Below are 21989 nucleotides of genomic sequence, written 5' to 3'. Positions count from 1 at the left end.
ATCTTACAAACTTTATGCATTTCATTCAGCGAGCTCGCAAAGCGGAAGCTACAGAAAAGGATCTAAAAACAGAAAAAAAGCTGCATGAAAAGGCACCGAGTGATAGAAAGCAGCAGCAGCAGCACAGCCTCTTTTCCCTGGCCTCTGTTCCTTTAATAAACTCATGGTTATCTAGTGTAACAAATGTCTCGCTGCCATCATCAAGTCCAGGCGAGGAGGGAGGAGTTTTTAATGTTCAGTTTGTTCTATGGATCGATGTCTGCTGGCATCGCCTCTCCCCTTTGCCTGCACCGTGCGTAATACACCGTACCATTACCAAACGGTTTTTACGCGCATTCCCTGCACATATTATCCAGCGAAACTGCCCGCGGGACTGACTGACACGCGTCGAGCAACGTATGTGGCACTGATGGACGAAAACGGATGGTGAAAGGAGAAGATTCGCCCCCCGTAGGAGGAGGAAGAAGAAGAAGAAGGTGAAGAAGCCCGGCTTTGAACATCTGTTTCCCCTTCAAAACGATTCCCGAGCTGGATTTCTGTTCATAGTGAGAGAGACTGAACTACTCCGAGAGCCAAAATAAAGACTCACACACACACACACACTCTCTCTCTTTCTCTCTTTTCTCTCTCTATGCATGGACTATCGTAGCCCGCATTCAGATTTCACCTGGGCACAGTACTGAACTGCGACTCCAAAAAATGCCACGGAGGAAACAGCAGGCGCCCAAACGGGCTGCGGGTAAGCGATTTTTTTAATTATAAGAACCTTTTTATTATGATTGAATATTTCTGTATTATCCTTGTTGTGATTATGTGTGCAGCTCGCCTATAGCGCTTGGTTTCCACCTCAAACTTTTATCATGTGGGACCCCTGAATACGCATCAGACCCCCGCATTTAGTGAGAGATTGTCCCATAGCAGCAGGTTTTTGTAGTTCATTAGATTTTAGTAGGCTGCAGTTATATAACTGCATGTGTACTGTAGTGCAGAATTAAAACAAAGCTACCTTATGTGTTTATAGGGAATTTAATATTACTCAAATTTCAAAAGAGACCTTTTCAAGTGCTCCTTGTACCACAGTTTGGACACCCTGCTATAAGAAAGTCAACATTAAAACAATAGGGGGGGTTGCAGCATCACAAGCAGCTTCTGCAGTAAATTAATACAGCTAATATTAAAGCAAACACTTAAGGAAACTGTTCACTAGGATTTAAAAATGCAAAAATATTCCTTCCTAATCCTTATTCTAAAACACGTCATTGAGCATTTGCTCATTCATTGATCATAAAGTTTAGTTTTACTCACAGTTTTTAAAAAAACGTCTCGTGTGTTTGATTTGACCCTCTTGAAGAGTGGAGAGGGGCTGAAAGATGTGGAGCCAGTGTATCCGTAGCAGATGAACTCTGTATGAACTCTTCATAATCTTATGGACAAATGGAGAAGGGGTTACACTCACTCACACACACACACACACACACACACACACACAGCAATCCATGCTGCTGGCAGGAAGACGAGAACGCTCACACACACCTGCACAGGTTTTTGGTCATCAGGGTAATATCTGAAAATCTGCCATATGTGCGGTGTGTGCTTCAAATGTTGAATTAATGATCTCATCTTCAAGGAGGCCTTCGAACAGTTCAGGTCAATGTGTCAACTGTAAACTGTGTGTGTTTTCTTTTCATTATCTCTTGGGGCACTGAATCTCAGCTTTTTCTCTCTTCCAATACACTCCAAAACCACCATATCTTTTGATATTATGTCCTCCTAAAATGCACAACTTCTCACATTCACAAGGTCACAAAACTTTAAACGTGACCTTTTTCCCCGCAGTCTTAGCCTTCTACTTCATGTGAATTATGTTCCCTAAAAAACCTGCCTCATTAAGACGGAGCTTGGTGGATTAAAACTAGATTGATCAATGGTATTTCAGCGTACGAGGATGCAATTACTTGCTTGTGGCGTGTTGAGAAGTTATCAGTCTTTATTATGGTTGCGGATGTAGCAACCAGATGGCGATTGTTCTCTGCCAATAATAGCGTCTCTTTATACCCGCTTAAGATACTGAGACCCTTATCTGCCCGGCACACTCTCAGTTTACACATACACATGTACGCACACACAAAGGCACTCGTTGCCATACACTAAATATTTTTCCCACATTTCAGCATCCAAAAGCCCCCTTTTCTTAAAAACAATGCCCCCGGTTTTTTATTCAGGGAACTTTTGAGGAGATGCCTAAGTGATCCCTTTACACGCTCTCAGCTGCCTCGCCTGTACTCTGGTAAATGTGTCAGCCCTATAGAGAAATAAGCCTTCCAGAAGAGTTTCTTCATTGTTGAGGTAATTGTCTCCTCTTTGACAGGCACATTCATCAGTGGCTTAATGGTCAATCAAAAGTTGGCAGGCAGAGTGTTTTCATTCTTTCCTATCCACTACATTAGGAATACTTAATCAAAATGTCTCCCGGTAATGGCTGTGAAGAGTTCATGACTGACTGATCCGTTGTCTGTGCCGATAGAAAATTAACAGCTCGGCACTGGAGAGATGTGGGCCCGCAGATAAACAAATTGTGCATTAATATTTCATCTTCAAGACCTGGGATGTGCTATCAAGCGGTGGAATATTCCTGGGCTGTGTTGTCATTTTTCTCGCGTTCATTTTTTTTTTTCTTTCTCTCCTGTATTCTTGAAGGCTCTTTGCAGCTGTAACTCATTTCACTTGATGACTTTACTGGGGTTACAGAGAGTGACGACAAATTGATTACCTGGCAGAGCAAGAATGGAGCGAAGAGAGACGCAGGCTGACAGTCATGTTATAATAATATGTTTAATGATGTGTGGAGGGGGAACAAGGAGAGAGGAGTATTGAAATAAGAGCATGGAAGATGCAAAGGAATAGGTTTTTTTGGGGAGGCTCTTAAAGATGCAGTATCCAGTATTTTTGCAAGAAGACTATTCCCAGCTCGAGCATTAATTCAGAGGACATTTTGCATCCAGGGTTCTTGTAATCTCCTTTGGGAATTGTATTATTAATAGGCATATTTGTAAACGTGAGACCACACCAGTAAAGGCCGGTTGTATCTGATTTACTTCCTTTGCATACATGGTTTGTATGGTAATTTAAAATGCCAATTACTCACCGCTCCAGGATAGGATGCACTAAAACCTTTGCTTTATCACTGAGAAAACATCACTAAGACAGAGGACTATCAGGCTACATATTCTACGTTGAAATTTGTGTATCAGGTTTATATATGGTGTAAACCTAAAGCCCTATAAGTGCACGAGATGCATTTTTGAGTGAAGGGAGCCATATGTTATTTTGCGGCCGTGGGAGTATTCCCCTTACTGGTTTTTTTGCAATAGCTCTGTGCCTCAAACCGTTAGCCCAATTTGCTGTTAACAAGATAAATTGGAGAACAGACAAAGGCATTAAGTGTTGCAGTGCCAGCTAGTGACTGACAGCAGCTTGTGGGAATTGGCTAGCAGAAATTCCTCCTAAGTGGTTTGTTCAGAAAACATCCTACGATCAAGGCAGATGTTGTTTATCCAGTTTAGGTGGAAAAAGGAAGTCCATTTTGAATGACAAAAGCTGGGTGGAAAATGGCAGCAAAGACAAGGGTCTCTCGTTTTATTTTTTTGATACCAGATTACCGCCCTCTTGGATTTTTGCACCCTTCTATTGTCTGCAGCCAGTAAAACATCACATTTTTTCTGTGATATGCTTACATTAATTTAACCATTCTTACACATTAAGATCAGAAACATAATGATACTCTCACTGGACTTAATTTCAAAGGTTGTTTGAACGTGTGTGTGTGTGTGTGGTTGCATGATGTTTATAGATTTCAAAGCTTTATTTGATCTCTGGTAATTATATTAGAAAGATGATGATGATTTTGTTTATATCATATTTGTAATCATGTGCTTGACAGCTCATATTGTTACCATTATAAGCTTTTCCCGTGTATTTCACAATGTCATTAACTGCAGGAAACATGAGTGCCCATTGGCTGCAGAATCTTAATGAAGTTAACGATTGAATTATGAAAATGACCAATAGGAACAGAGGCGGTCAAAGAATGTAAAAAAAAAAGGGGGGCCAAGCTGGGGCCGCATGCACTTATAAGGCTACCAAATATTTAAAGTACCATCATCCACATAGGTTTGGTGCTCCAAAAGACTCAAAATGCCCATTCAAACATAAGAATACTCACTTTCATAATCATTTTTTTTAACAAACTCTCACTTATTTTACGGAGAGAAAAAAGATAACGTGAAACTAAAAGGCAATGTTGCTTCTTGGCCTTGGAAATGTGTTTATTGTAGCTAAATGAATGTTTTCAACACAATCATTTTGCTACTTGATACTGCTGTAGAGCTCTTGTTCATGTATTTTTCAAGGCTGAAATAGTAATGTGAGTATTCAAAAAATTGGACATGAGAAAAGCCTCACTTCATATTAGTTACTGTGCTTTGTTAGATTGTTTGTCTCATGGCAAACTCTGCCTTGAAAGAAGTTACCAAGTTATCACCAGTGGGCATTAAATATTTATATTTAACAACACACAGTATCTCTGGTCAATAAGGCGAATGTGTCGTTTTGATGAACTCCACAATTTGCTTATGAGCAAACCAAACCCGACTCGCACTTTGTTGCAACGCTTGCAATTTTCTAACTTGCTCCCCATAGAGATACCTTTTAATATCTTCCTCCTCATCAGCTAGTTTCCATGTTGTATATTCCTACTATAAAAAAAGACCTTATAAAGTCAGGTGGTTTGGTTTTAACGTCATCTCACCCCGGCTCCTCTGCTGCATGCCACTTAGGTGACAGGTGTAGATAGCTAATAGTTTGCGAAGGCTTTTGTTTGTGTGCGAGCAGACAGGGTGGTGCACTGTCTAGGTGATAAGAACCAAGACTCCTGTGCCCTCCAGCACAGTGATCCCTCTCCTCCGCTGTGCGCTCTCCTGTGTGGAAAAAACAGCCTGTTATGATTGGTCTCAAAGCAAGTGCCTGTGCAGTGTTGCACCTCTCTACAGCAACTGCTCATTCACCTTGCCTTCCCTCTGAGACCTGCACTAGTTTCCAGGCAAATGACACAATTTGATATGCCGTTGGGGTGATTCATGTGGATAATGTTTCCATGCGATCATCACTGCAGAAAAAGAGACTATTTCTTGTTATGATTCTTGTTTTTTGTTTTACTCATTAAGTCTGACAATAACTAGAATATTGGGAGAGTTTATTGCGAGCGGGCTAAAACTCATTATTTCTGCTAGACATCCCAAGTACAAAAGAAATTATGTTATGGTATTTTGTCCAGGTCCCCACAGATATAATGATTTACAGAGGAAACAATACTTTATGGCTTTGGTTGTTCATTTATGGGGATTTAGAGGATAAGAATGCAAGGCGAGCTTACAGTTAATACAGTAGCATTGTGGGCCTGCTATTGATTACACAGAGGAGGTATGCTTTATTTCCTTTATGGTATAACACACTGCACCACATGTGCTTTGCATTATTGTAATGATTGACAATCCCCCCATAGTCTATGTCTTTGTAACTCATATCAGATTCACTTTTGTCAAGAGCACGTCATCTCTTTTTCAATTCAGCAAGATTTAAGTGAGGACATCCATCTTGTAGTTTTTGACCTACATGTAGAGTCAGTCAGAGGGCGTACATGTTGGCCATATGGTTTGGGGGTCTTTTAAAAACAATCACAGCCGGATCAGGTTAAACTAACCGGAGATGTGTTTGTATGAGGTTGCCATATCATATTGTTCCTGCAAAGTCCTTTAAAGAGTGCTCTACTCAGATTTGAGATGTGTAAACCAGCTCTATTGAGGACCATCTTGTTGGATTTAAAACGTTTAATACACCGCACAATGATGCGAAATACCTCTTAATGAATTAATGTGGCGTTCCACTTCAATATGCAAGCGCCAAAAATCTGAAAACATTAATCTTAAGTTATCCGCGGTGTACCTGATTTGCTTCTTATCTAATCCTTAATGAGCTTCAATTAAGATTTATTATGCAAATTAACCCTCAGCTGCTACTGACTGCAGGAGCAGGAGCTATGACAATATTGTGCTAATGGTGTGATCTGTAACAATTACAAAGGTAAACCGCCTTCACACTGCACGCTCTGCAACGCTCCGAGAGGTCAGTCTGTTAGATATACATTCAGGTGTTGTGGAAATGTGTTTCTTAAGGCTCTATTAAGGTGTAAACAGCTGATAGAGTTGAGATTGCATCACTGATAAAGGACACTTTCAGAAGCATTGCTACTGTTTGTAGCTGCAGGCTTTAAATACTAACAATTATATCAAAGATTTTCCCCGAAAGACTTAAAAAATGATAGGAAACGTGTGCAAACATTTACTACTTTGCACACTTTTCAAATGGATATATCATATTTTCATTTATTTTATCTTAGTGCAGTATTATTTTTACTTATTTTAACTAAATATATAATAAAATATAAATATAGAAATAATTAAATATACACCATTTTTACTTACCCTCTAAGCTGATAAGTCAAATCTGGAGAAATCGACTGTTGGTTTGAAAGTGAGTTAACACTAATTTACATTACCTACTGTAATCAAAGCTGCTGTGACAAAAAAGTCTGCATTTGGGATGAATAAAGTATGTCTAATCTAACCTGAGTGGTCAACACTCTTTCAAATTCACAAAACATAACCTAAGCAAAGGAATATATGATAGGAGTAGTCACATTATGAATAAAAACTAACTTTTATTTAAGTATAATCAAACCTCAAATGAAGATGTTGCGCCCTGCTCAGTTTTCTGATCAGCGTGGTTACCGCAGAGCGAGGTTATGACCGGAGGAAGTGCTTCTGGACACTTAACTGTAGCACTGCATGAAGTTGTGAACCTTGCACCTTTTGTAACTTCATTTAGCGCGAGGCTGATGGCTTCCTGACAGCTTTATAGCCGACGTGTTTTATGAGTCGTCATGCAGTGCAATTACATAGAACCTAATTTGATGAATCAAGTCAATGTTTCACCGGCTCGGCTGACCTCCCTGCCCTCTGATCTTCTGTCTCTCGGCGCGGGTCAAACGGAGGCTTTCACACTTTGCACAATTAAGTCTAGTAAAGGAAGAAAAAAATCTAAAACATGCGCCTGTTATTACAGCCAATCAAGAATGTACTGATTTGTAATGAGCTATTGTCGGTTGTTTTTAAACGGCTTTGGCAAACAATCAGTCCAAATGAATCAGTTAATCAGCCAGTCAAAGCTAAATAATGTATTCCCTAAATTACACGGTGCCTGAAAATAAACACGCAGAATTAATCACATTTTAAGGTATTTTTCAGCCCCGTAATTCACTCTATCTAAATACCTTTTATTCTGGTGCGTTTGAGTGAGTCATTTAACATGAAACATAATGTAACAAAATGTGATGATTCACCAAACCAAAGCAGTCAATTATGTTTGCCGATTGCAATTATTGGAAAAAGCCAAAATGTAGTCGTGGGTAATCTTTACTTACTATAAATATCAGATGGTTAAACTACATTCAACCACATGTGTTTGTTTATTGTAAGCCTACATGTTGCCTGAAAGCTTAATTAACAAATAAAAGACATATAATTGTTTTAACCCTTTGCATTAGTACACTTTGCATCGGAGCCCATCCAGCTCTGTTAGCTGGGTAATTGCTCCATGTATTGCTAATGTTTTCTGTGTTATCTAACAAACTCTTCTCTCAATACAAACACTGATTTGGGGGCGATATAAAAACTCCAGCTTTCTAATTAGCGAAGCTTTCAAATATTGAATGGCTCATTTGATAATTTTTCGTGAGCAGCAAACAAGTTTTAATGTCAAACTGAACAAGAATAAAGAGTTTGTTTTTGTCTCATGGTGGGGGGTCCAGCAGCTCACGCACCCTATTAGACACATTAACACCCGGCCCCTGACACCACCAGGGTGCCATTTGGATGATGTCTGAAGCCAAAATATTGACAGGAAATCAACAATGACAATATTGTTTACTGTATAACCTTTATTTGTATTTCTATAATTACTGAGACGGTTTTAATAGATGTGGTTGTGAATAAGAGACATCTTATTATTACATTACATTACAGTACATGTCACTTGTTAGACGCTTTTATCCAAAGCGACTTACATACTCAATACTGTGGGCAATCCCCACAGGAGCAATTTGGGGTGAAGTGTCTCAGGGACACAACGACATGCTGACAGCAGTGGGGTTTGAACCCCAACGCACAACCCACTGCACCACACGCCTCCCAGTAATATATTTAAAAATATTACGAAATGACAGTAGCAACACATTTGCAAAGAGACATTTAAATGTGTTATTATTATTGTTACATTCATTTAATTTAAAGTACATGTTGTCAATATACTGTATTTTAAGCCCTACATAGAAATATATTTTCTAGTTTGTCAAATATAATACAGCCTAAAAACTCACAGTATTGTAGCGGGAACAGACTATTTTAGGATTACCCATGGAGAAAGCTAGAAAAAGATTATATTAACCCATTTAGATAATAAGTACCAACAAAATATGATAAATTATTTGAAAAAACCACACACAAAAAGACACCTTTTTTTTCAAGCATACAAATAAAAGTTTCAAAGCCTTAAATGAATTTGTTCTGAACTGAAAGTCACTGGGTGTATACTTCTAAATAGAAAACGCCCAACATTTGCTTTGTTTCAGCCCTAATCCTGTACCTAAACCTCAGAGAGTGAGCGCTGTGTGGAGAGGCTGCTCCTCAGGGCTGCTCCTGCCTGTTTGTCTCCACAGTATGTGCTGAGCTAGTCTGTTGAAACAGCTTAATTGATACTCATTAAACAGCAGTGACAGCTTAGGTGTCCGTGATGAATGTAGAATAATTCTGGTGTACTTACAACTTGATTAAGGAGAAGCGCACAACATGTCGGTGCTGCAGCCTATGGCTCGGTCTGAATGCACTTACCTGCTACTTTAAATGATCCGTCTTCTTGGTCGTGCTACGAGTTAGTCTGCTGCAAAGGTGTGTGTGAGATAAACAACTTTTCAAACTAAATTAAAACGTTTTTTTGTATATCTTATCATTTGTTTGATTTTGATAACACCTAAGAATAGACTTCATCTAAAAAAATGCTTATGAACTTTTCTTTGTGTTTTATTCAGAGCAAAAGTGTCAGGCAGATGAAAAATGTGCATCTTGTATTATTTCAGTTTAAAATTAGAGGAAAATTGGAATTCAAAATTGACTGTCTTTGTAACGAGGTGCATGACGAATGGTATCATTTAGAGAAGAAAATGAATGCGTGGAAACTCAAAATATTATTCTCCAGCTTTTTATATGCGATGATAGTCCATGAAGATGAACTAATTTCACTAAATACCCCATCAAAAATCTACTCACAATATTGTTCCGCATTGTCATAGAAACCTAGTCCCACACAGTGGAGATTAGGTCATGTGGCAGAAATTCAATTTATCACAATGATCTGGTTTTGGTTTTTCTCTGGAGTGCTACAAAGAAAACACAACATTAAAAAATCCTTATCACTTGCAGATTTCAAGGCCTGTGTTTCTTCTCGCTCTGCACCATAACAGAAGAGCCCCTATTCTCAGTTTTAAGAGTACATGAAAGAAGGGGGGGGGATTTCCGCAGTGGATGGATTTACAGTTTTTTCCTCACATGATTAATATTACACAGGGAGGTCTTTGTACAGGAAGCAGCATGTCTAATTATGGTCCAACTGTGTCTGACTGAGAGCAAACACGATGCCAAAGGAACTGCGCTGACACGTCACACAACGTGGGTGTGGGTAAAAGACATCGTCACCCAGATTTAATGACGTTAAACCCAGAGAAGTCTTTCAGTATAGTACCAGAGGTGGGTGAAGTAACTTGTACTTAAGTTAAAGTAGAACTACCAGAGTGTGGGAATACAGTAAATGTCCTGAATTCAAAATGTTACCCAAGTAAGCCAAGTTAAGTATGAAGTTATACATTTAACTCCAGATGTAACTAAAGTCTTATTTAAGTGGTGTTCATATTTCATATCATTAAACCAAATCTGCAAAGTAACTAAAGGTATTACATTAATGTAGTAGTATAAAGGTACACAATTTGCTTCTGAATTGTAGTGGGGTGGAAGTACAAAGTAGCAAAAAACTGAAATACTCAAGTAAAGTAGAAGTCCCTCAAAATTGTACTCGAGTACAGTACTTGCGTGAATTAACTTAGTTACTTTACACCAGTGTATAGTACGTCCAGCTGGCAACAACCTCCTAGAAACACAGCCAACATATTGCCTTTAGTTTCAATAAAACCAAACAAGGATTGGGATTTTTCATGTTTTCAAGGTTACGTATGTCTGCCAAACGCATAACCCATGACCTCACTGATGATAACTGCAGTATGGTTGCCGTACTGTTCAGAGCAGATGCAGATTCATCATCTTCCCCCTCTTTTACAAGAATTTCAGGGACTCCACGTCCTCCCACGTTGGACTGTTCGTCATATATCTCAAGCCAGACATTCAAGGGGTTGCTAGCCAGGCCAGCCATAAGTCATCCTGCCTATCAAGACGGGACACTGTTTCTCGGCTTGCTTTTCAGCTGTTACTTGTAAACCAGAACAGCATTCTTAAGATTAACTGAGTGACGGGGAGGCCTCTAAAAGCAAACTATAATAGTACGATGTGTTACAGTCATATTTTATGGCCTTTAGTGCGTGAGGTATGTGTGTAGATGGATCAGCTGAAGGATCTAATAGGCCTGCATTGCTCCTCAGGGATTGTAGAAAATAATGGTGTTGTGCTGTTGCTGTTTTTCATTAGGCTGATAATAGTAATACAGGTGTGCACGTCACAGGAAACCCGGTGGCACCTGGTCATCCTCACCAGAGCACATCAGTTGTGACAAGGTTACCCCTCTCATACGTTTATTTTTTAAGCTTGTTTTCAATACGTCACGTTTCCCTTTGAAGAATATGTTTTAGTCCTGAAGTGTGTGCGGGGGGGGAAAAAGAGTCATTGATATAGAACTAACTGTCAAAATAAGTCGTGTTCAATCCAAAACCGTTTAAGTTGTCAAGGACACATTTTCCTCTTTCCCATATCCTGACAAACATTGAGTCAGCAATTGTCTGTTGTATTTTCAGTACTTGGTATCTCGTGCTCCCCCCCCCCCCCCCCCCCCCCAGGCCATTTCAAAGTTGTAGAAAGTGGTCATTTTCTCTGTGTCAGTGGGAGGTCAGTGTTGTGGCAGTCAGCAAAGCTATTCAGTCTGGTGAAACAGAGTCTATTGGGAACCCTAAAGACATTTGGTCCGGCGCAGTCGCCTCTCGCTGTCCGTCTTCGCCTGTCTCATTGTACTCACGGCGCTCGTAGAAAGTCTCCAAAAAGCTTGAAACATTTGTCAGATTATTTCCAGATCTCCAAACTTTTATTCAGACCCGACACACCTGAGGCTACTCAGCTGTCAACTGCGTCAAACTTTAAACTCCACCACGAAATTGACACATAGGACCCTTATTGAATTCCTTATTGAATTTTTGCATAGCTGTTTTTCTCTGTGTGGCCATTTGTCCTTCTGTCAAAACTAGTTCTTGTTATATTAAGCTTTTATTATATCTGAATGTATACCTGCCTCTCTCGCTGTCTGTCTCACTCACGCTGGGTTTGACTGACATGTCCTCTCTGCGCTGGTAAAGTGTATCCCTGGTAACTGTCGCCCCGGGCCCACTCATGCCTAAAATGTAACAGAGGTCACACACAGATTATTGCTTTTGCCAAAGGCCCTGACTTTAACTGTGAGTGACCCTTGCAGGACAGTGGTGCAGCGGCTGCTCAGTGATGGATCTGGAAAGAGTGTAATCTGCTCAATCATCACTATTAAAGAGGTGGCTTTTACATGAGTGGAGCAGCCTAGTTTAGATTAGAGGGAAAGGTTGGATTGACAATGTTTAAATGATACCAGATTATTATGTATCACAAAAACATCACATATCATTCCAGCTTTTACAAATTAGAAAGGAAGTTTGTATTTTCAACATTATCTTACACTACCTTTACGTCTAAGTTAGCATCATTCAGTTTTTTAACTATGATTGTCTGAGAGGGATTCAAATCGGCCTAGAATTGATATGATATAAGCTTTATTAAATATATCTATACTTGTTTTGATTATATTTAAAATGTTAAATCCGATGTATGAGAAATATGATGATCAAAAAAGTACACCTCTTAGTTTCCATCAGGATGTCGCAACATACAAATATTGTTATTACCATTTAGCTTACAGTTCTTTAAATACAAATTAATCTGTAGCTACTGTACAGATATAGAGACATGTAATACAGTATTTTAACACTTCAAGTTAGGGCTGTGCAATTAATCGTATTTTAATCGCAATTACGATTTTGGCCTGCCACAATTACGAAAACAACATAATCGAATAAAACAATTATTTTGCTTTGCTAGGTTTGCAACATATTTGATCTAATTTATTTTGGTCTAATTTATTTGTATTTATCATATTTATATATGATTAGTAGCTTTTGGAAGTGTGCTCCAAAATATTTGTTGATCTTGTTTATTGGTATTTATTATTTTGATATTATTTATTTAAAGTTTTTCAGTTGAATTATTCGTTCAGGGTAATCAACAGTTATAAGATACTGTTCAAATTATTATTTGTATTTGTTTTAAAGTTCAATAAATGGATTTGAATAAGTCAATGAATAATCGTATTTAATAATCGTGATATCAATTATTGACCAAAAATAATCGTGATTATGATTTTTGCCATAATCGCACAGCCCTACTTCAAGTTTAGATAATGCTAGATTTTCATCGAGCTGATATTTTTTCCACTCGCTAACAAACTGTCTTCTGCTTATCGTACACTCATGCATGTTTACTAGATCAACAGCAATCAGCTTCAGTTCATAGTTTGACCCACTTATTAAATACATGTTGTTATGAAACCTACAATAAGAAGTCTGCTAACAGCTTTATTTAATGTCTGGCTGAAACCCTGAACATTGCACCAAATTATTTCTAATCCCACTCATGGTCTCTAACAACAGGATAATGGGGCAGTTGACCTCATTAAATCTGCAAGCAACACCCTTAACAATGCAAAACAGTCGTATCACAATCCACTTGTCATGATATGCACTTCCGTTTTTAGGAATGTGGTTTGTTTCTTTCTATTCAGAGCCACTGCTCTTCTCTCAGCCTTGAATAGCTTCCTTTGAAGCCTGCCTTAATCCCTAACCAGGAATTCCTCTCCCCCTCTGAATTAGTCGTTCATGTTGTGGATCTGTAGCACCCAGCTTCCTCACACTCTGATTCTCCGGCCTCACGGTTCATCCTGGGATGCTGGTTTAGTGTCCAGATGTATTTTTTCTTATGCAATGTTGGTAAGGCAAGCAGCACCCATTGATGCCATGCGACTACTTGCAGAGTGTGATAACATCAAATGTCTTTGTTCTAGGATTTGGGATTGAGGATAGTGTAGAAGGAGTTTCTGTTTTGGCTTTTCCAGCTCATGACGTTTCTTTTAGTTGTCCTGTTTAGAATTAAAACCAGGTGCAACTTAGAGACTTTCCTCTTTTAAACAAAGTGTATCCGCTCGGTTTAGGAACAACTTTAATTCGCTTTTAGTCTTTTAATTTTAAAGAGGCCCAATTGTGCTTTTTTTGGAGTCTTCTCTTTCCTGTAGTCTGTTATATGTGTGCATGTAAATGGTCTGCAAAGGTTAAAATCCCTGTTTTCACTCCCACACACTCCTCCCCCCCCCCCCCCCCCCCCCCCCCCCCCCCGTCTGAAAGGCCTCCTTGGACTCCTTTGTTTACTTACATTACATAGTGACATGACTATGTTGAACTCGTGCTTCTATCCAACACATTGTACACAATAGGCTAAGGGGCGGGACATCTCTGAGCGGTTGACCAATCACAACAGAGCCAGCCAGCTAACCAGTATGAAAAGAAAAAAAGCCCTTTTTGAACATTTAAGCATGTAAACATGTCACTGCAGAGAAATAAAGTACAACCTTAAAATAAATATAATGTGTCCACTTTAAGTCCCTGCTTCCTGACATTTTTCATCTCTTTATCAAAATACTGTAAGCAGAAAGAGAGGGGTTAAAGCCCTCTAACAAACAGCGCCTATGTGAACATGCTTGTGTGTTTATTCGCCCTTTCAATTTGGTGTGTGTGTGTGTGTGTGTGTGTGTGTGTGTGTGTGTGTGTGTGTGTGTGTGTGTGTGTGTGTGTGTGTGTGTGTGTGTGTGTGTGTGTGTGTGTGTGTGTGTGTGTGTGTGTGTGTGTGTGTGTGTGTGTGTGTGTGTGTGTGTGTGTGTGTGTGTGTGTGTGTGTGTGTGTGTGTGTGTGTGTGTGTGTGTGTGTGTGTGTGTGTGTGTGTGTGTGTGTGTGTGTGTGTTTTATGTCTGCATGTGTTTCCTACATGCTCCACGGCGGCCCTCACACCCTGGCAGCGACCCAGCTGAAAAGTTCCGGTACTGTCCAGACGCATCCTTTAGGGACCTCATCAGCCCCTGTATTTCCTTCCCCTCACGCCTGAGGGCATCCATATTCATTTCCTCCACTGATTTGGGGAAAATGATGAAAGGCTGGCTTTTTTCCCATCTCTTATTTCCTGCCAAGGTTGCCTGCATTTCAATGCAACGTAAATCTGCAAAGACCTGCAAACACGTTCCCATTTGGACATGAGCAGTTGCATGATATTAGTATCATGCCGTGTCAAAGAGAGAAAGAGAGGCCCGGGGTTATTATTGTAAAGATACAGTACTGTACTGTACATTAGTGTCACAATCTCTGTGAGCATTGCATAATGGAGAATATACATCTTTTAGTTTCTCTTCGTTAATTTACTCCGTATTGTCTTCTCACACAGACTATTTCCTCCGTCTCTACATAAAGGTCTGCTTCTCGTAAAACAAATACCTCATCCATCGTCAAGTGACGAGGGCTTGATCATATCATGGAGATAACTGCATTGGTTTGAAATAAACCTGTGATTAAGCTGGTGGGTGGGTATTTACTCTTTCCGAGAAGGGAAATGAATGATAATGAAAATAACAACCACATACAGTGATAACCCAACTCTGTAATTATTTGCATGCTTTGATGATGCCACATATACTCAACACACACATGTGCCTGCTTAGCTAAACCTCAGGTAGACTATTAGCTCTGCTAGCAGATCCTGCTCAGGGCGGGGTGGCCCAGCCCAATGAGGGAGCGGGCTTGCAGTTGCCGGGACAACACTAAACACACGTGTACACAAAGGAAAGGCCCCACTGTGAGAGGATCATCTCCACCTCTGGCGGGATATAGAGTGGCGTCGCTCCACTCGCTGGAATGCACTCCTGCCCTACAGGCGTACACACACAGTGTATACCCTGATCTTTATTCATGACACACCATTCATGGTTTATACTTACAGCATGGTAGCTGGTAACAGTTAAAGTAACTCTTTAGAAATGAAGCATACAACCAGTTATTACAAAACTATCCATGAATTAGGTGAGTTTACAAAATGAAAGGTACAAATCTTAAACAACAATGTTGATCTGGACAACTCAATAAAACACTTTGTTTTATCAGTTACAAATGTAGTTATCTTAAAAAATGTGAACATTCATATACAGTAGAAAACTAGACACTTTTATAGTCTTTATTTCACTCTCGCCAGCAAACAGTTTCATTTTGCAGTGAGACTAACTCTTTGCTTTGCAAGCAGATGAAAATAAGCCTCTATGGCTAAATCTGGCACATTAACATGATGGGCTCACGATAGTTCATGTGCATTGTCCCTTCTCAGATAAGCAAATACAAATATGGTTTAATTCTAAATACCCCACAACAGTTACTTGATGTGTTCTAGATACTGTACTGTAAGTATAAACCATGAATGGTGTTATGAATAATGATCAGTGTGGAATGCAGTCTGACATAAAAGAGCACATAAGCAGAATTTAAACATATAAGCACAATTGATTGCGATTGCAGCACATATGCACACTAAAAAGCCCTTATAGACAAACCCACTAATACACAACAGTACGAACATAAGCAAAGATAGAAGCTAATATGTACAGACAGTATAAAGTATACAACAAATAAATGAACCCTGAATTAACGTATTTTACAAATATATGCATGAAATTAGTATGATTTCAAAATCTATGTTAAAATCTGAAAACAGTGATGATCTGGAAAACTACATCAGATACTCGCTCCACTGTTTTTCTCTTGTGTAGTCAGTGTGACAGCTCCCTCTCAAAAATGGCACTTGATAGCCTTCACCAGTGGATTTAAAGAGCTCAGAACTTAGTCTGTATTGTTGAGCTCCAAAACTGGGCCACACTTGATAACAGAATTATCCTTCAGTACAATAAGTGTGCGGATACGAGTGCAACTGTCTGTCAGCAGAGGCCTGCAGGATGTAGAGTAGCTGGTGGCTGTGGGTGTCTGATAGACCTCCTTCTTCTTTAGTGCAGCTTAAACTCTACACAGAGAGTGTGTGGGCACTGTATCACTCTGACCCAAACACACTCTTCCTGCTGCCCGGCACAGAAAAGTAGTTTGTGTTCATCAGCCAGTGACTCTCTCTTTAGGGTAGGTTCCTATTCTGGTGGACATGGTGTCACCTGTGCGTTTACAAATGCAATCTGAAAATGAATACAGTTCACGTTACTGTAGAGCTTTTTAAACAAAGAATAATCCCTTAAACTGTTTCAAGTTTCAACAACTTTTTCCACCATGCTGTTTTAAAGTTAATGTTTTTATTATGGGCTGTGCAGGTTGAGTTGCTTTAGGCTCGTATAAAAAGGAGCTTCAATGTACGACCATCTGGAAAATACTGATTTTAAAGAGGGTGAGTTAAACTTAAGCACTGCTGCGGGAAACAATTCAGCTAATTGTAAACAGCTGCAGGTGATATCACCCCTCAGACAAAAGTCTCCCTGAAAAGATACAGACTTAAAGGAAAGCTTAAATAGTGTCTGACCTACTGAAGGAAATACAAAGTGTCTCCTTCAACAATAAATGATGCCAATTGACTTTGTCCTCAAGTGACAAATGTTTTTCGGTGAACAGTCATGCATTCGCTCTGTAACGTCCTACAGGCATAACCCCCACTGAAAAGCCCATTAGAATCAAATGAATGTCAAATTCTGCTAAGTGTTTGCACATGACAAAACATCTAACATGGCTAATTGCAGATAAGTGTCAGGGTGAAATGGGTTTTGAGCCTAAGATGGGACAAAATGGCGTCATGTCTTTTTGTTTTCGCACACTAGTGATCGAGTCTAGGTTTGCGGTAAATGTGATGAAAACTCAAGATCTCAGATAAGTATTTGTCTGCATCCTCAATGAATCAGAGTGGTCATTAGGGTCAGTAAAGAACATACAGAACGTATTTCATGTAAAAACAGTATAATTATGGATTTTTTTCTTTTGTGCATTTCGTATTTTATACATTTTACTTCAAAGAATACTGCGTGTAATAAAGAGCAGAACAACTACAGTTATGTATACATTAATTGGCAATATTTTGATAAAAGATTATTGGCAAAACAGTTAAAAATCACATAACAATTTGCAACTTTTTTGTCATATATTATATTTAACTTAAAGTTGATAGTTTTGTTGTTGGTTGTGTTTTAAAAAACAACACATATGAACATGTCAACTTTGAGAACTAACTTTAATTACACTGATAATCATATTTTGAAAAAGGATTAATCTCGAGAATATCCAGGTGATTAATGATTAATGAAAATTACAATTTCATTAGATTAGATAAGATTAGATTAGATATAATTTATTGATTTGTTAAAGCAGCATGTAAAACAGACATTGCACACAAACAAACAGTAAATATACTATTATATAATATATATACATATATGAAAATATATAAATCTACAGAGCATCTACAGTATAGTACACAAACTAAAAATATACAGAATAAGTTAGAAAACACCAGAATAGACTATTTTACTCCTAAATAACTTTACAAATAGAATATATACATTATAAAGTGTCTGATGTAGTTTCACATATAAATTAAATTGCCGTTTTTGCGTCCTTGTTTGGTTAGTTTCAGAATCAGAATACCTTTATCAGTCCCACAGAGGGGACATGTACGTTGTTACAGCAGAAAAGAGCCAAAGACAGCTTGATGTTACCTAAGAAGCATGCATACAAAAGTATTAAAGATAACAAAAGTTACACAATTTACAAAATACACATCCTGTAACAGTTCTGAGGATTCAGCAGCCAGGTATATATTGCACAGTTATTAACAGCATATATATATATATATGTATTATATATTGCAGTTTGGTGACGCCTCCAGCCTCCCACAGTGTGTCTCTGTGTCTGTTAGCTCTGGGGTTGCACAGCTCTCAGTGTTTCCATGCAGCAGTGTGACTGGGCACCATCTTGCGTCCTGACACAGCAGCAGGAGGCTCAGTGGCAGAGGAGAGAGGAGAGAGGAGACAGGAGAGAGGAGAGAGGAGAGAGAGGAGAGAGAGGAGAGAGAGGAGAGGAGAGAGGAGAGAGGAGAGAGGAGAGAGGAGAGAGGAGAGAGGAGAGGAGAGTCTCAGGGCCGGCCTCTTCCAGATTTGGGTCTGTGAGTTATTGACCCTCCTTGATAAACCCCTCTGAATGACAGTGGCATAATTCAGCCTAAAAGTTGTCACTGTCACCGGGACGGGCTAACTGTCTGCCCTGAATATATGGGTGCAATTTTCGAAATAGGTTTATAGCAATTCTTGTGAGAGGAGCGCGAGATAGTGATATTACTGACTTTATCACTGCAGCTGAGCAGCATCTCACACCTCTCCCCTCTGTATCTCTATTCCTGCTCAGCAGTGAGGGATCACACTGCACACACACTGCACACACACTGCACACACACTGCACACACACTGTAGGTATTACTAGAGAGTCCAGCTACTAATGGGGGATAGTGAAATCATGTCTTTATTACAGTAATGCTGCATTATGCACTCTTATCGTTGGCTCACTTGTTTCCTCTCCCCCCCCTCTGGTTGAATGTAACATTAGTATCTTAACTCGGTGTTTGTCTACTTGCGATTAATCTTTATAAACATGTTTTTTTATCAGATGGGTAATTTCTCTCTGAATTAGTATTCAAGGGGAGTTTATAATGTTGCTGTGAAAGTGACTAACTGAACTGTTTCACCTCCAGCACTTTTGTGTCTGAATATACATAAACTAACCTCAACCTTAAGATAATATATTCATTGTCTAATGTGTAATTTTAGGACCTTTTATGACTTCCTTTTACACCGTTTTATCTTATTATCCATGATCTATATTTACTGAAAAATGTCTACTAGGAATGAGTAATGCAGTGTCACAGTAAATCATATTTAATAGTAATGTGAGACCTGTTAAAGCAAGAAGCCAAAATAATGAGTCATCCTGTCTGTAAACTGCACCTTAATTCACACCACTTTTTTCCTCAGTCATGCTGCATTCTCAATGTATTTGCGTCCGTGTAATATGAACAGCTCATTGTTGAAATCTAACTGAATCTTTTTTTTTTTTCCACTCACGTGTCAAGTCAGAATCTCAACCCATAAGAATCTGATATACTGAGCCCAGTATAGTGCATCCTATAAATTGATTTTGACCCAGCCTTTGAACAAAAGGAACACTGTTGCATTGCCATCCACGGCTGATGCCACTCCCTCTTTGGCTCACGCTGAATACTCTCCTTTAATAGTGTGATGGGTGGTAGCTGGCTGACAAAAAGAAAACGGGCTTATTTAGTTGGCGGAGGAGAGGTATAGGCCGGGCGAGGATGGGGTTTCTCTGACTGGCACCGATCAATCACTGTGTGAGGAGAAGCTAATGAAGCAGGCTATGGTTTATTAAAGGGTTAGCAGAGAAAAGATTACTGCGGGTCCTCTGTATCCCAGAAGCCCACTGGAGGAGGACACAGTGCACCGCTAATGGTTAGGGGGCGAGCCATAAAGCAATCAAGGTATTTGCTCTAAGATGGCACATATAATGTGACCTGGGTGTGGATACAGATGGTTTCAAATATGTCTTTTTCGCCTTGATGGAAGCAAAGATAACCAGCATACAGGTTTGGGGAGTAACGTGGGGCTGCTCGATTATGGCAAAAATCATAATCTCGATTATTTGGGTCAATAATTGATATCACGATTATTAAAAACGATTATCCATTTACTTTGAAAACATCCATTTATTGGAGAATTTTTTTTTGAACAGTATGTTTTTCACAGTTGATTACCCTGAATTTTAAGTATAATTCAACTGAAAAACAATAATAATAATAATAAAAAAATAATCGTTTTATTTCGATTACGTTGTTTTCGTAATCGTTGCAAGCCATAATCGTAATTGCGATTAAAATACGATTAATTGAGCAGCCCTAGAGTAACGGATTACATGTATCTGGATTATCAGGATACGAGAAAAAAAAAAGGTAACTGTACTCCCTTACAGTTACAAGAATCAGATTACTGTTACGTATTTAAATATTTGGGATGACTAGCAGGATTACAATGTTCCTAAAAAACTAAAAATAGCATATAGTGATTCTTGTCAAATAAGCAGATTGTATCTCTTCTCTGTAAACTGTACTGTTCTTTAGGCTAATACTTAAAGTGTGAATATATACTGTACGCCTACTGCTTTATTGTTTTCACCTTCTTCGGTTCATTTGCTCTTCTAGTTAGCTCAGATTTCATTTCTGCTTTTTAAACTGTAGTATGTGCTCCAGTGTTTCATTGTTGGTGTGTAGGAAACTGCCTGAATCTCCTTAATGAAAGGCAGGTTTTCCTATAAATAAAACCTCTGAGCAGAGGACACATGCGTGATACTAAATAGCTTGGTTTCCACTTCTCTAAGGTTATATAGTTTTATTGTTTTACATCATACATGTCAATACTTATGGTCAAAACAAGTGAAAAATGTCAATGTCTCAATATATTTCTGACCTGCAAGTTGTGTTCTTTGCAAATATGATCCTGATTCTAAGCTATCGTTCACCACGTGAAGTCTGTGAAATAACCTTATCCTGACAAAAATATACGAGCACATTGAAACCAAGCCACTCTCTGAGACAGTTTGAAAGACAAATGAGTAGCAGGGGAGTAAAAAATGCAAAGCAGATGTTTTTCTCACCGTTTTTAATGGCAGCGAGACATTACTGATGCCATTACAGAGACCTTTTATGGCTTCTTTTAATCCCCTCGGCCTGCCTGAGGAAAGAAACCCCTTGTGGTGCCGAGTAGCCTCTTTACTTCAGAGCAACAATTTGAACCCATTTCCAACTCACTTCCCTAATCTGCCACAGGGTTTTACATGGCTTCCTCTGTAATTATTCTGCCCTGAAATCAAAGGTAAAGAGGCATTAAAATACACCTCTTAGGTAAACATATGCTGCTTATCATGTAGGGCTTGACTCATACAGTAGTGTCTTTTGTATAAAAAAAAAGACTGCAGTTCGTGCATAGTTTTCCCCTGATGCGACTTATTTTGGTCATTTGGTTCACATTTTCAAACAAAGCAATCACTGATAATGTGATCCAATAAGTACCCTGTAACTCTAGCCCCACATTAACATTTGGAGTGCTACATTTACATGCGGTGCAGCGCTCGCTGTCTGCTTTCCGCATCAGACCCAACCTGTAAAGCTCCGAGGAGCACTTACAGGGGTCTGGTTAGGGGGCTGAAAATGAGGAGGAGATGAACTATATGGCTCCATCCCACAGTCCAGCCGACAGTATATCAGCGGAGTCGCAGCCGCTTGGGCGTGTGTGTGTGAACGCTCTACTCATAAATATCTCCCCCCCCCCCCCACAATCCCTCCCTCATACCACCCCAAAGGGGGCCTCTCTGATGGTGATGGCGAGAGGATGTCGCT

General features: G+C 39.3%; 1 protein-coding gene across 1 annotated transcript in view; it reads left to right on the top strand.

The window, feature by feature from the left end:
- The first annotated feature begins 209 nt into the window (after positions 1 to 209).
- LOC117483469 (teashirt homolog 2) overlaps positions 210 to 21989 on the top strand; it is a 43114-nt gene continuing 21334 nt past the window's right edge. Inside the window, exon 1 of the mRNA XM_034131830.1 lies at positions 210 to 739. Within this exon, the coding sequence (XP_033987721.1) occupies positions 700 to 739 (40 nt within the window). The 5' untranslated portion in view covers positions 210 to 699. The remainder of the gene's footprint in view (positions 740 to 21989) is intronic.

The sequence above is a fragment of the Trematomus bernacchii genome, unplaced genomic scaffold (assembly GCF_902827165.1).
Source record: "Trematomus bernacchii unplaced genomic scaffold, fTreBer1.1, whole genome shotgun sequence".
Classification (NCBI taxonomy): domain Eukaryota; kingdom Metazoa; phylum Chordata; class Actinopteri; order Perciformes; family Nototheniidae; genus Trematomus; species Trematomus bernacchii.
This window is presented reverse-complemented; position numbering and strand designations above follow the sequence as displayed.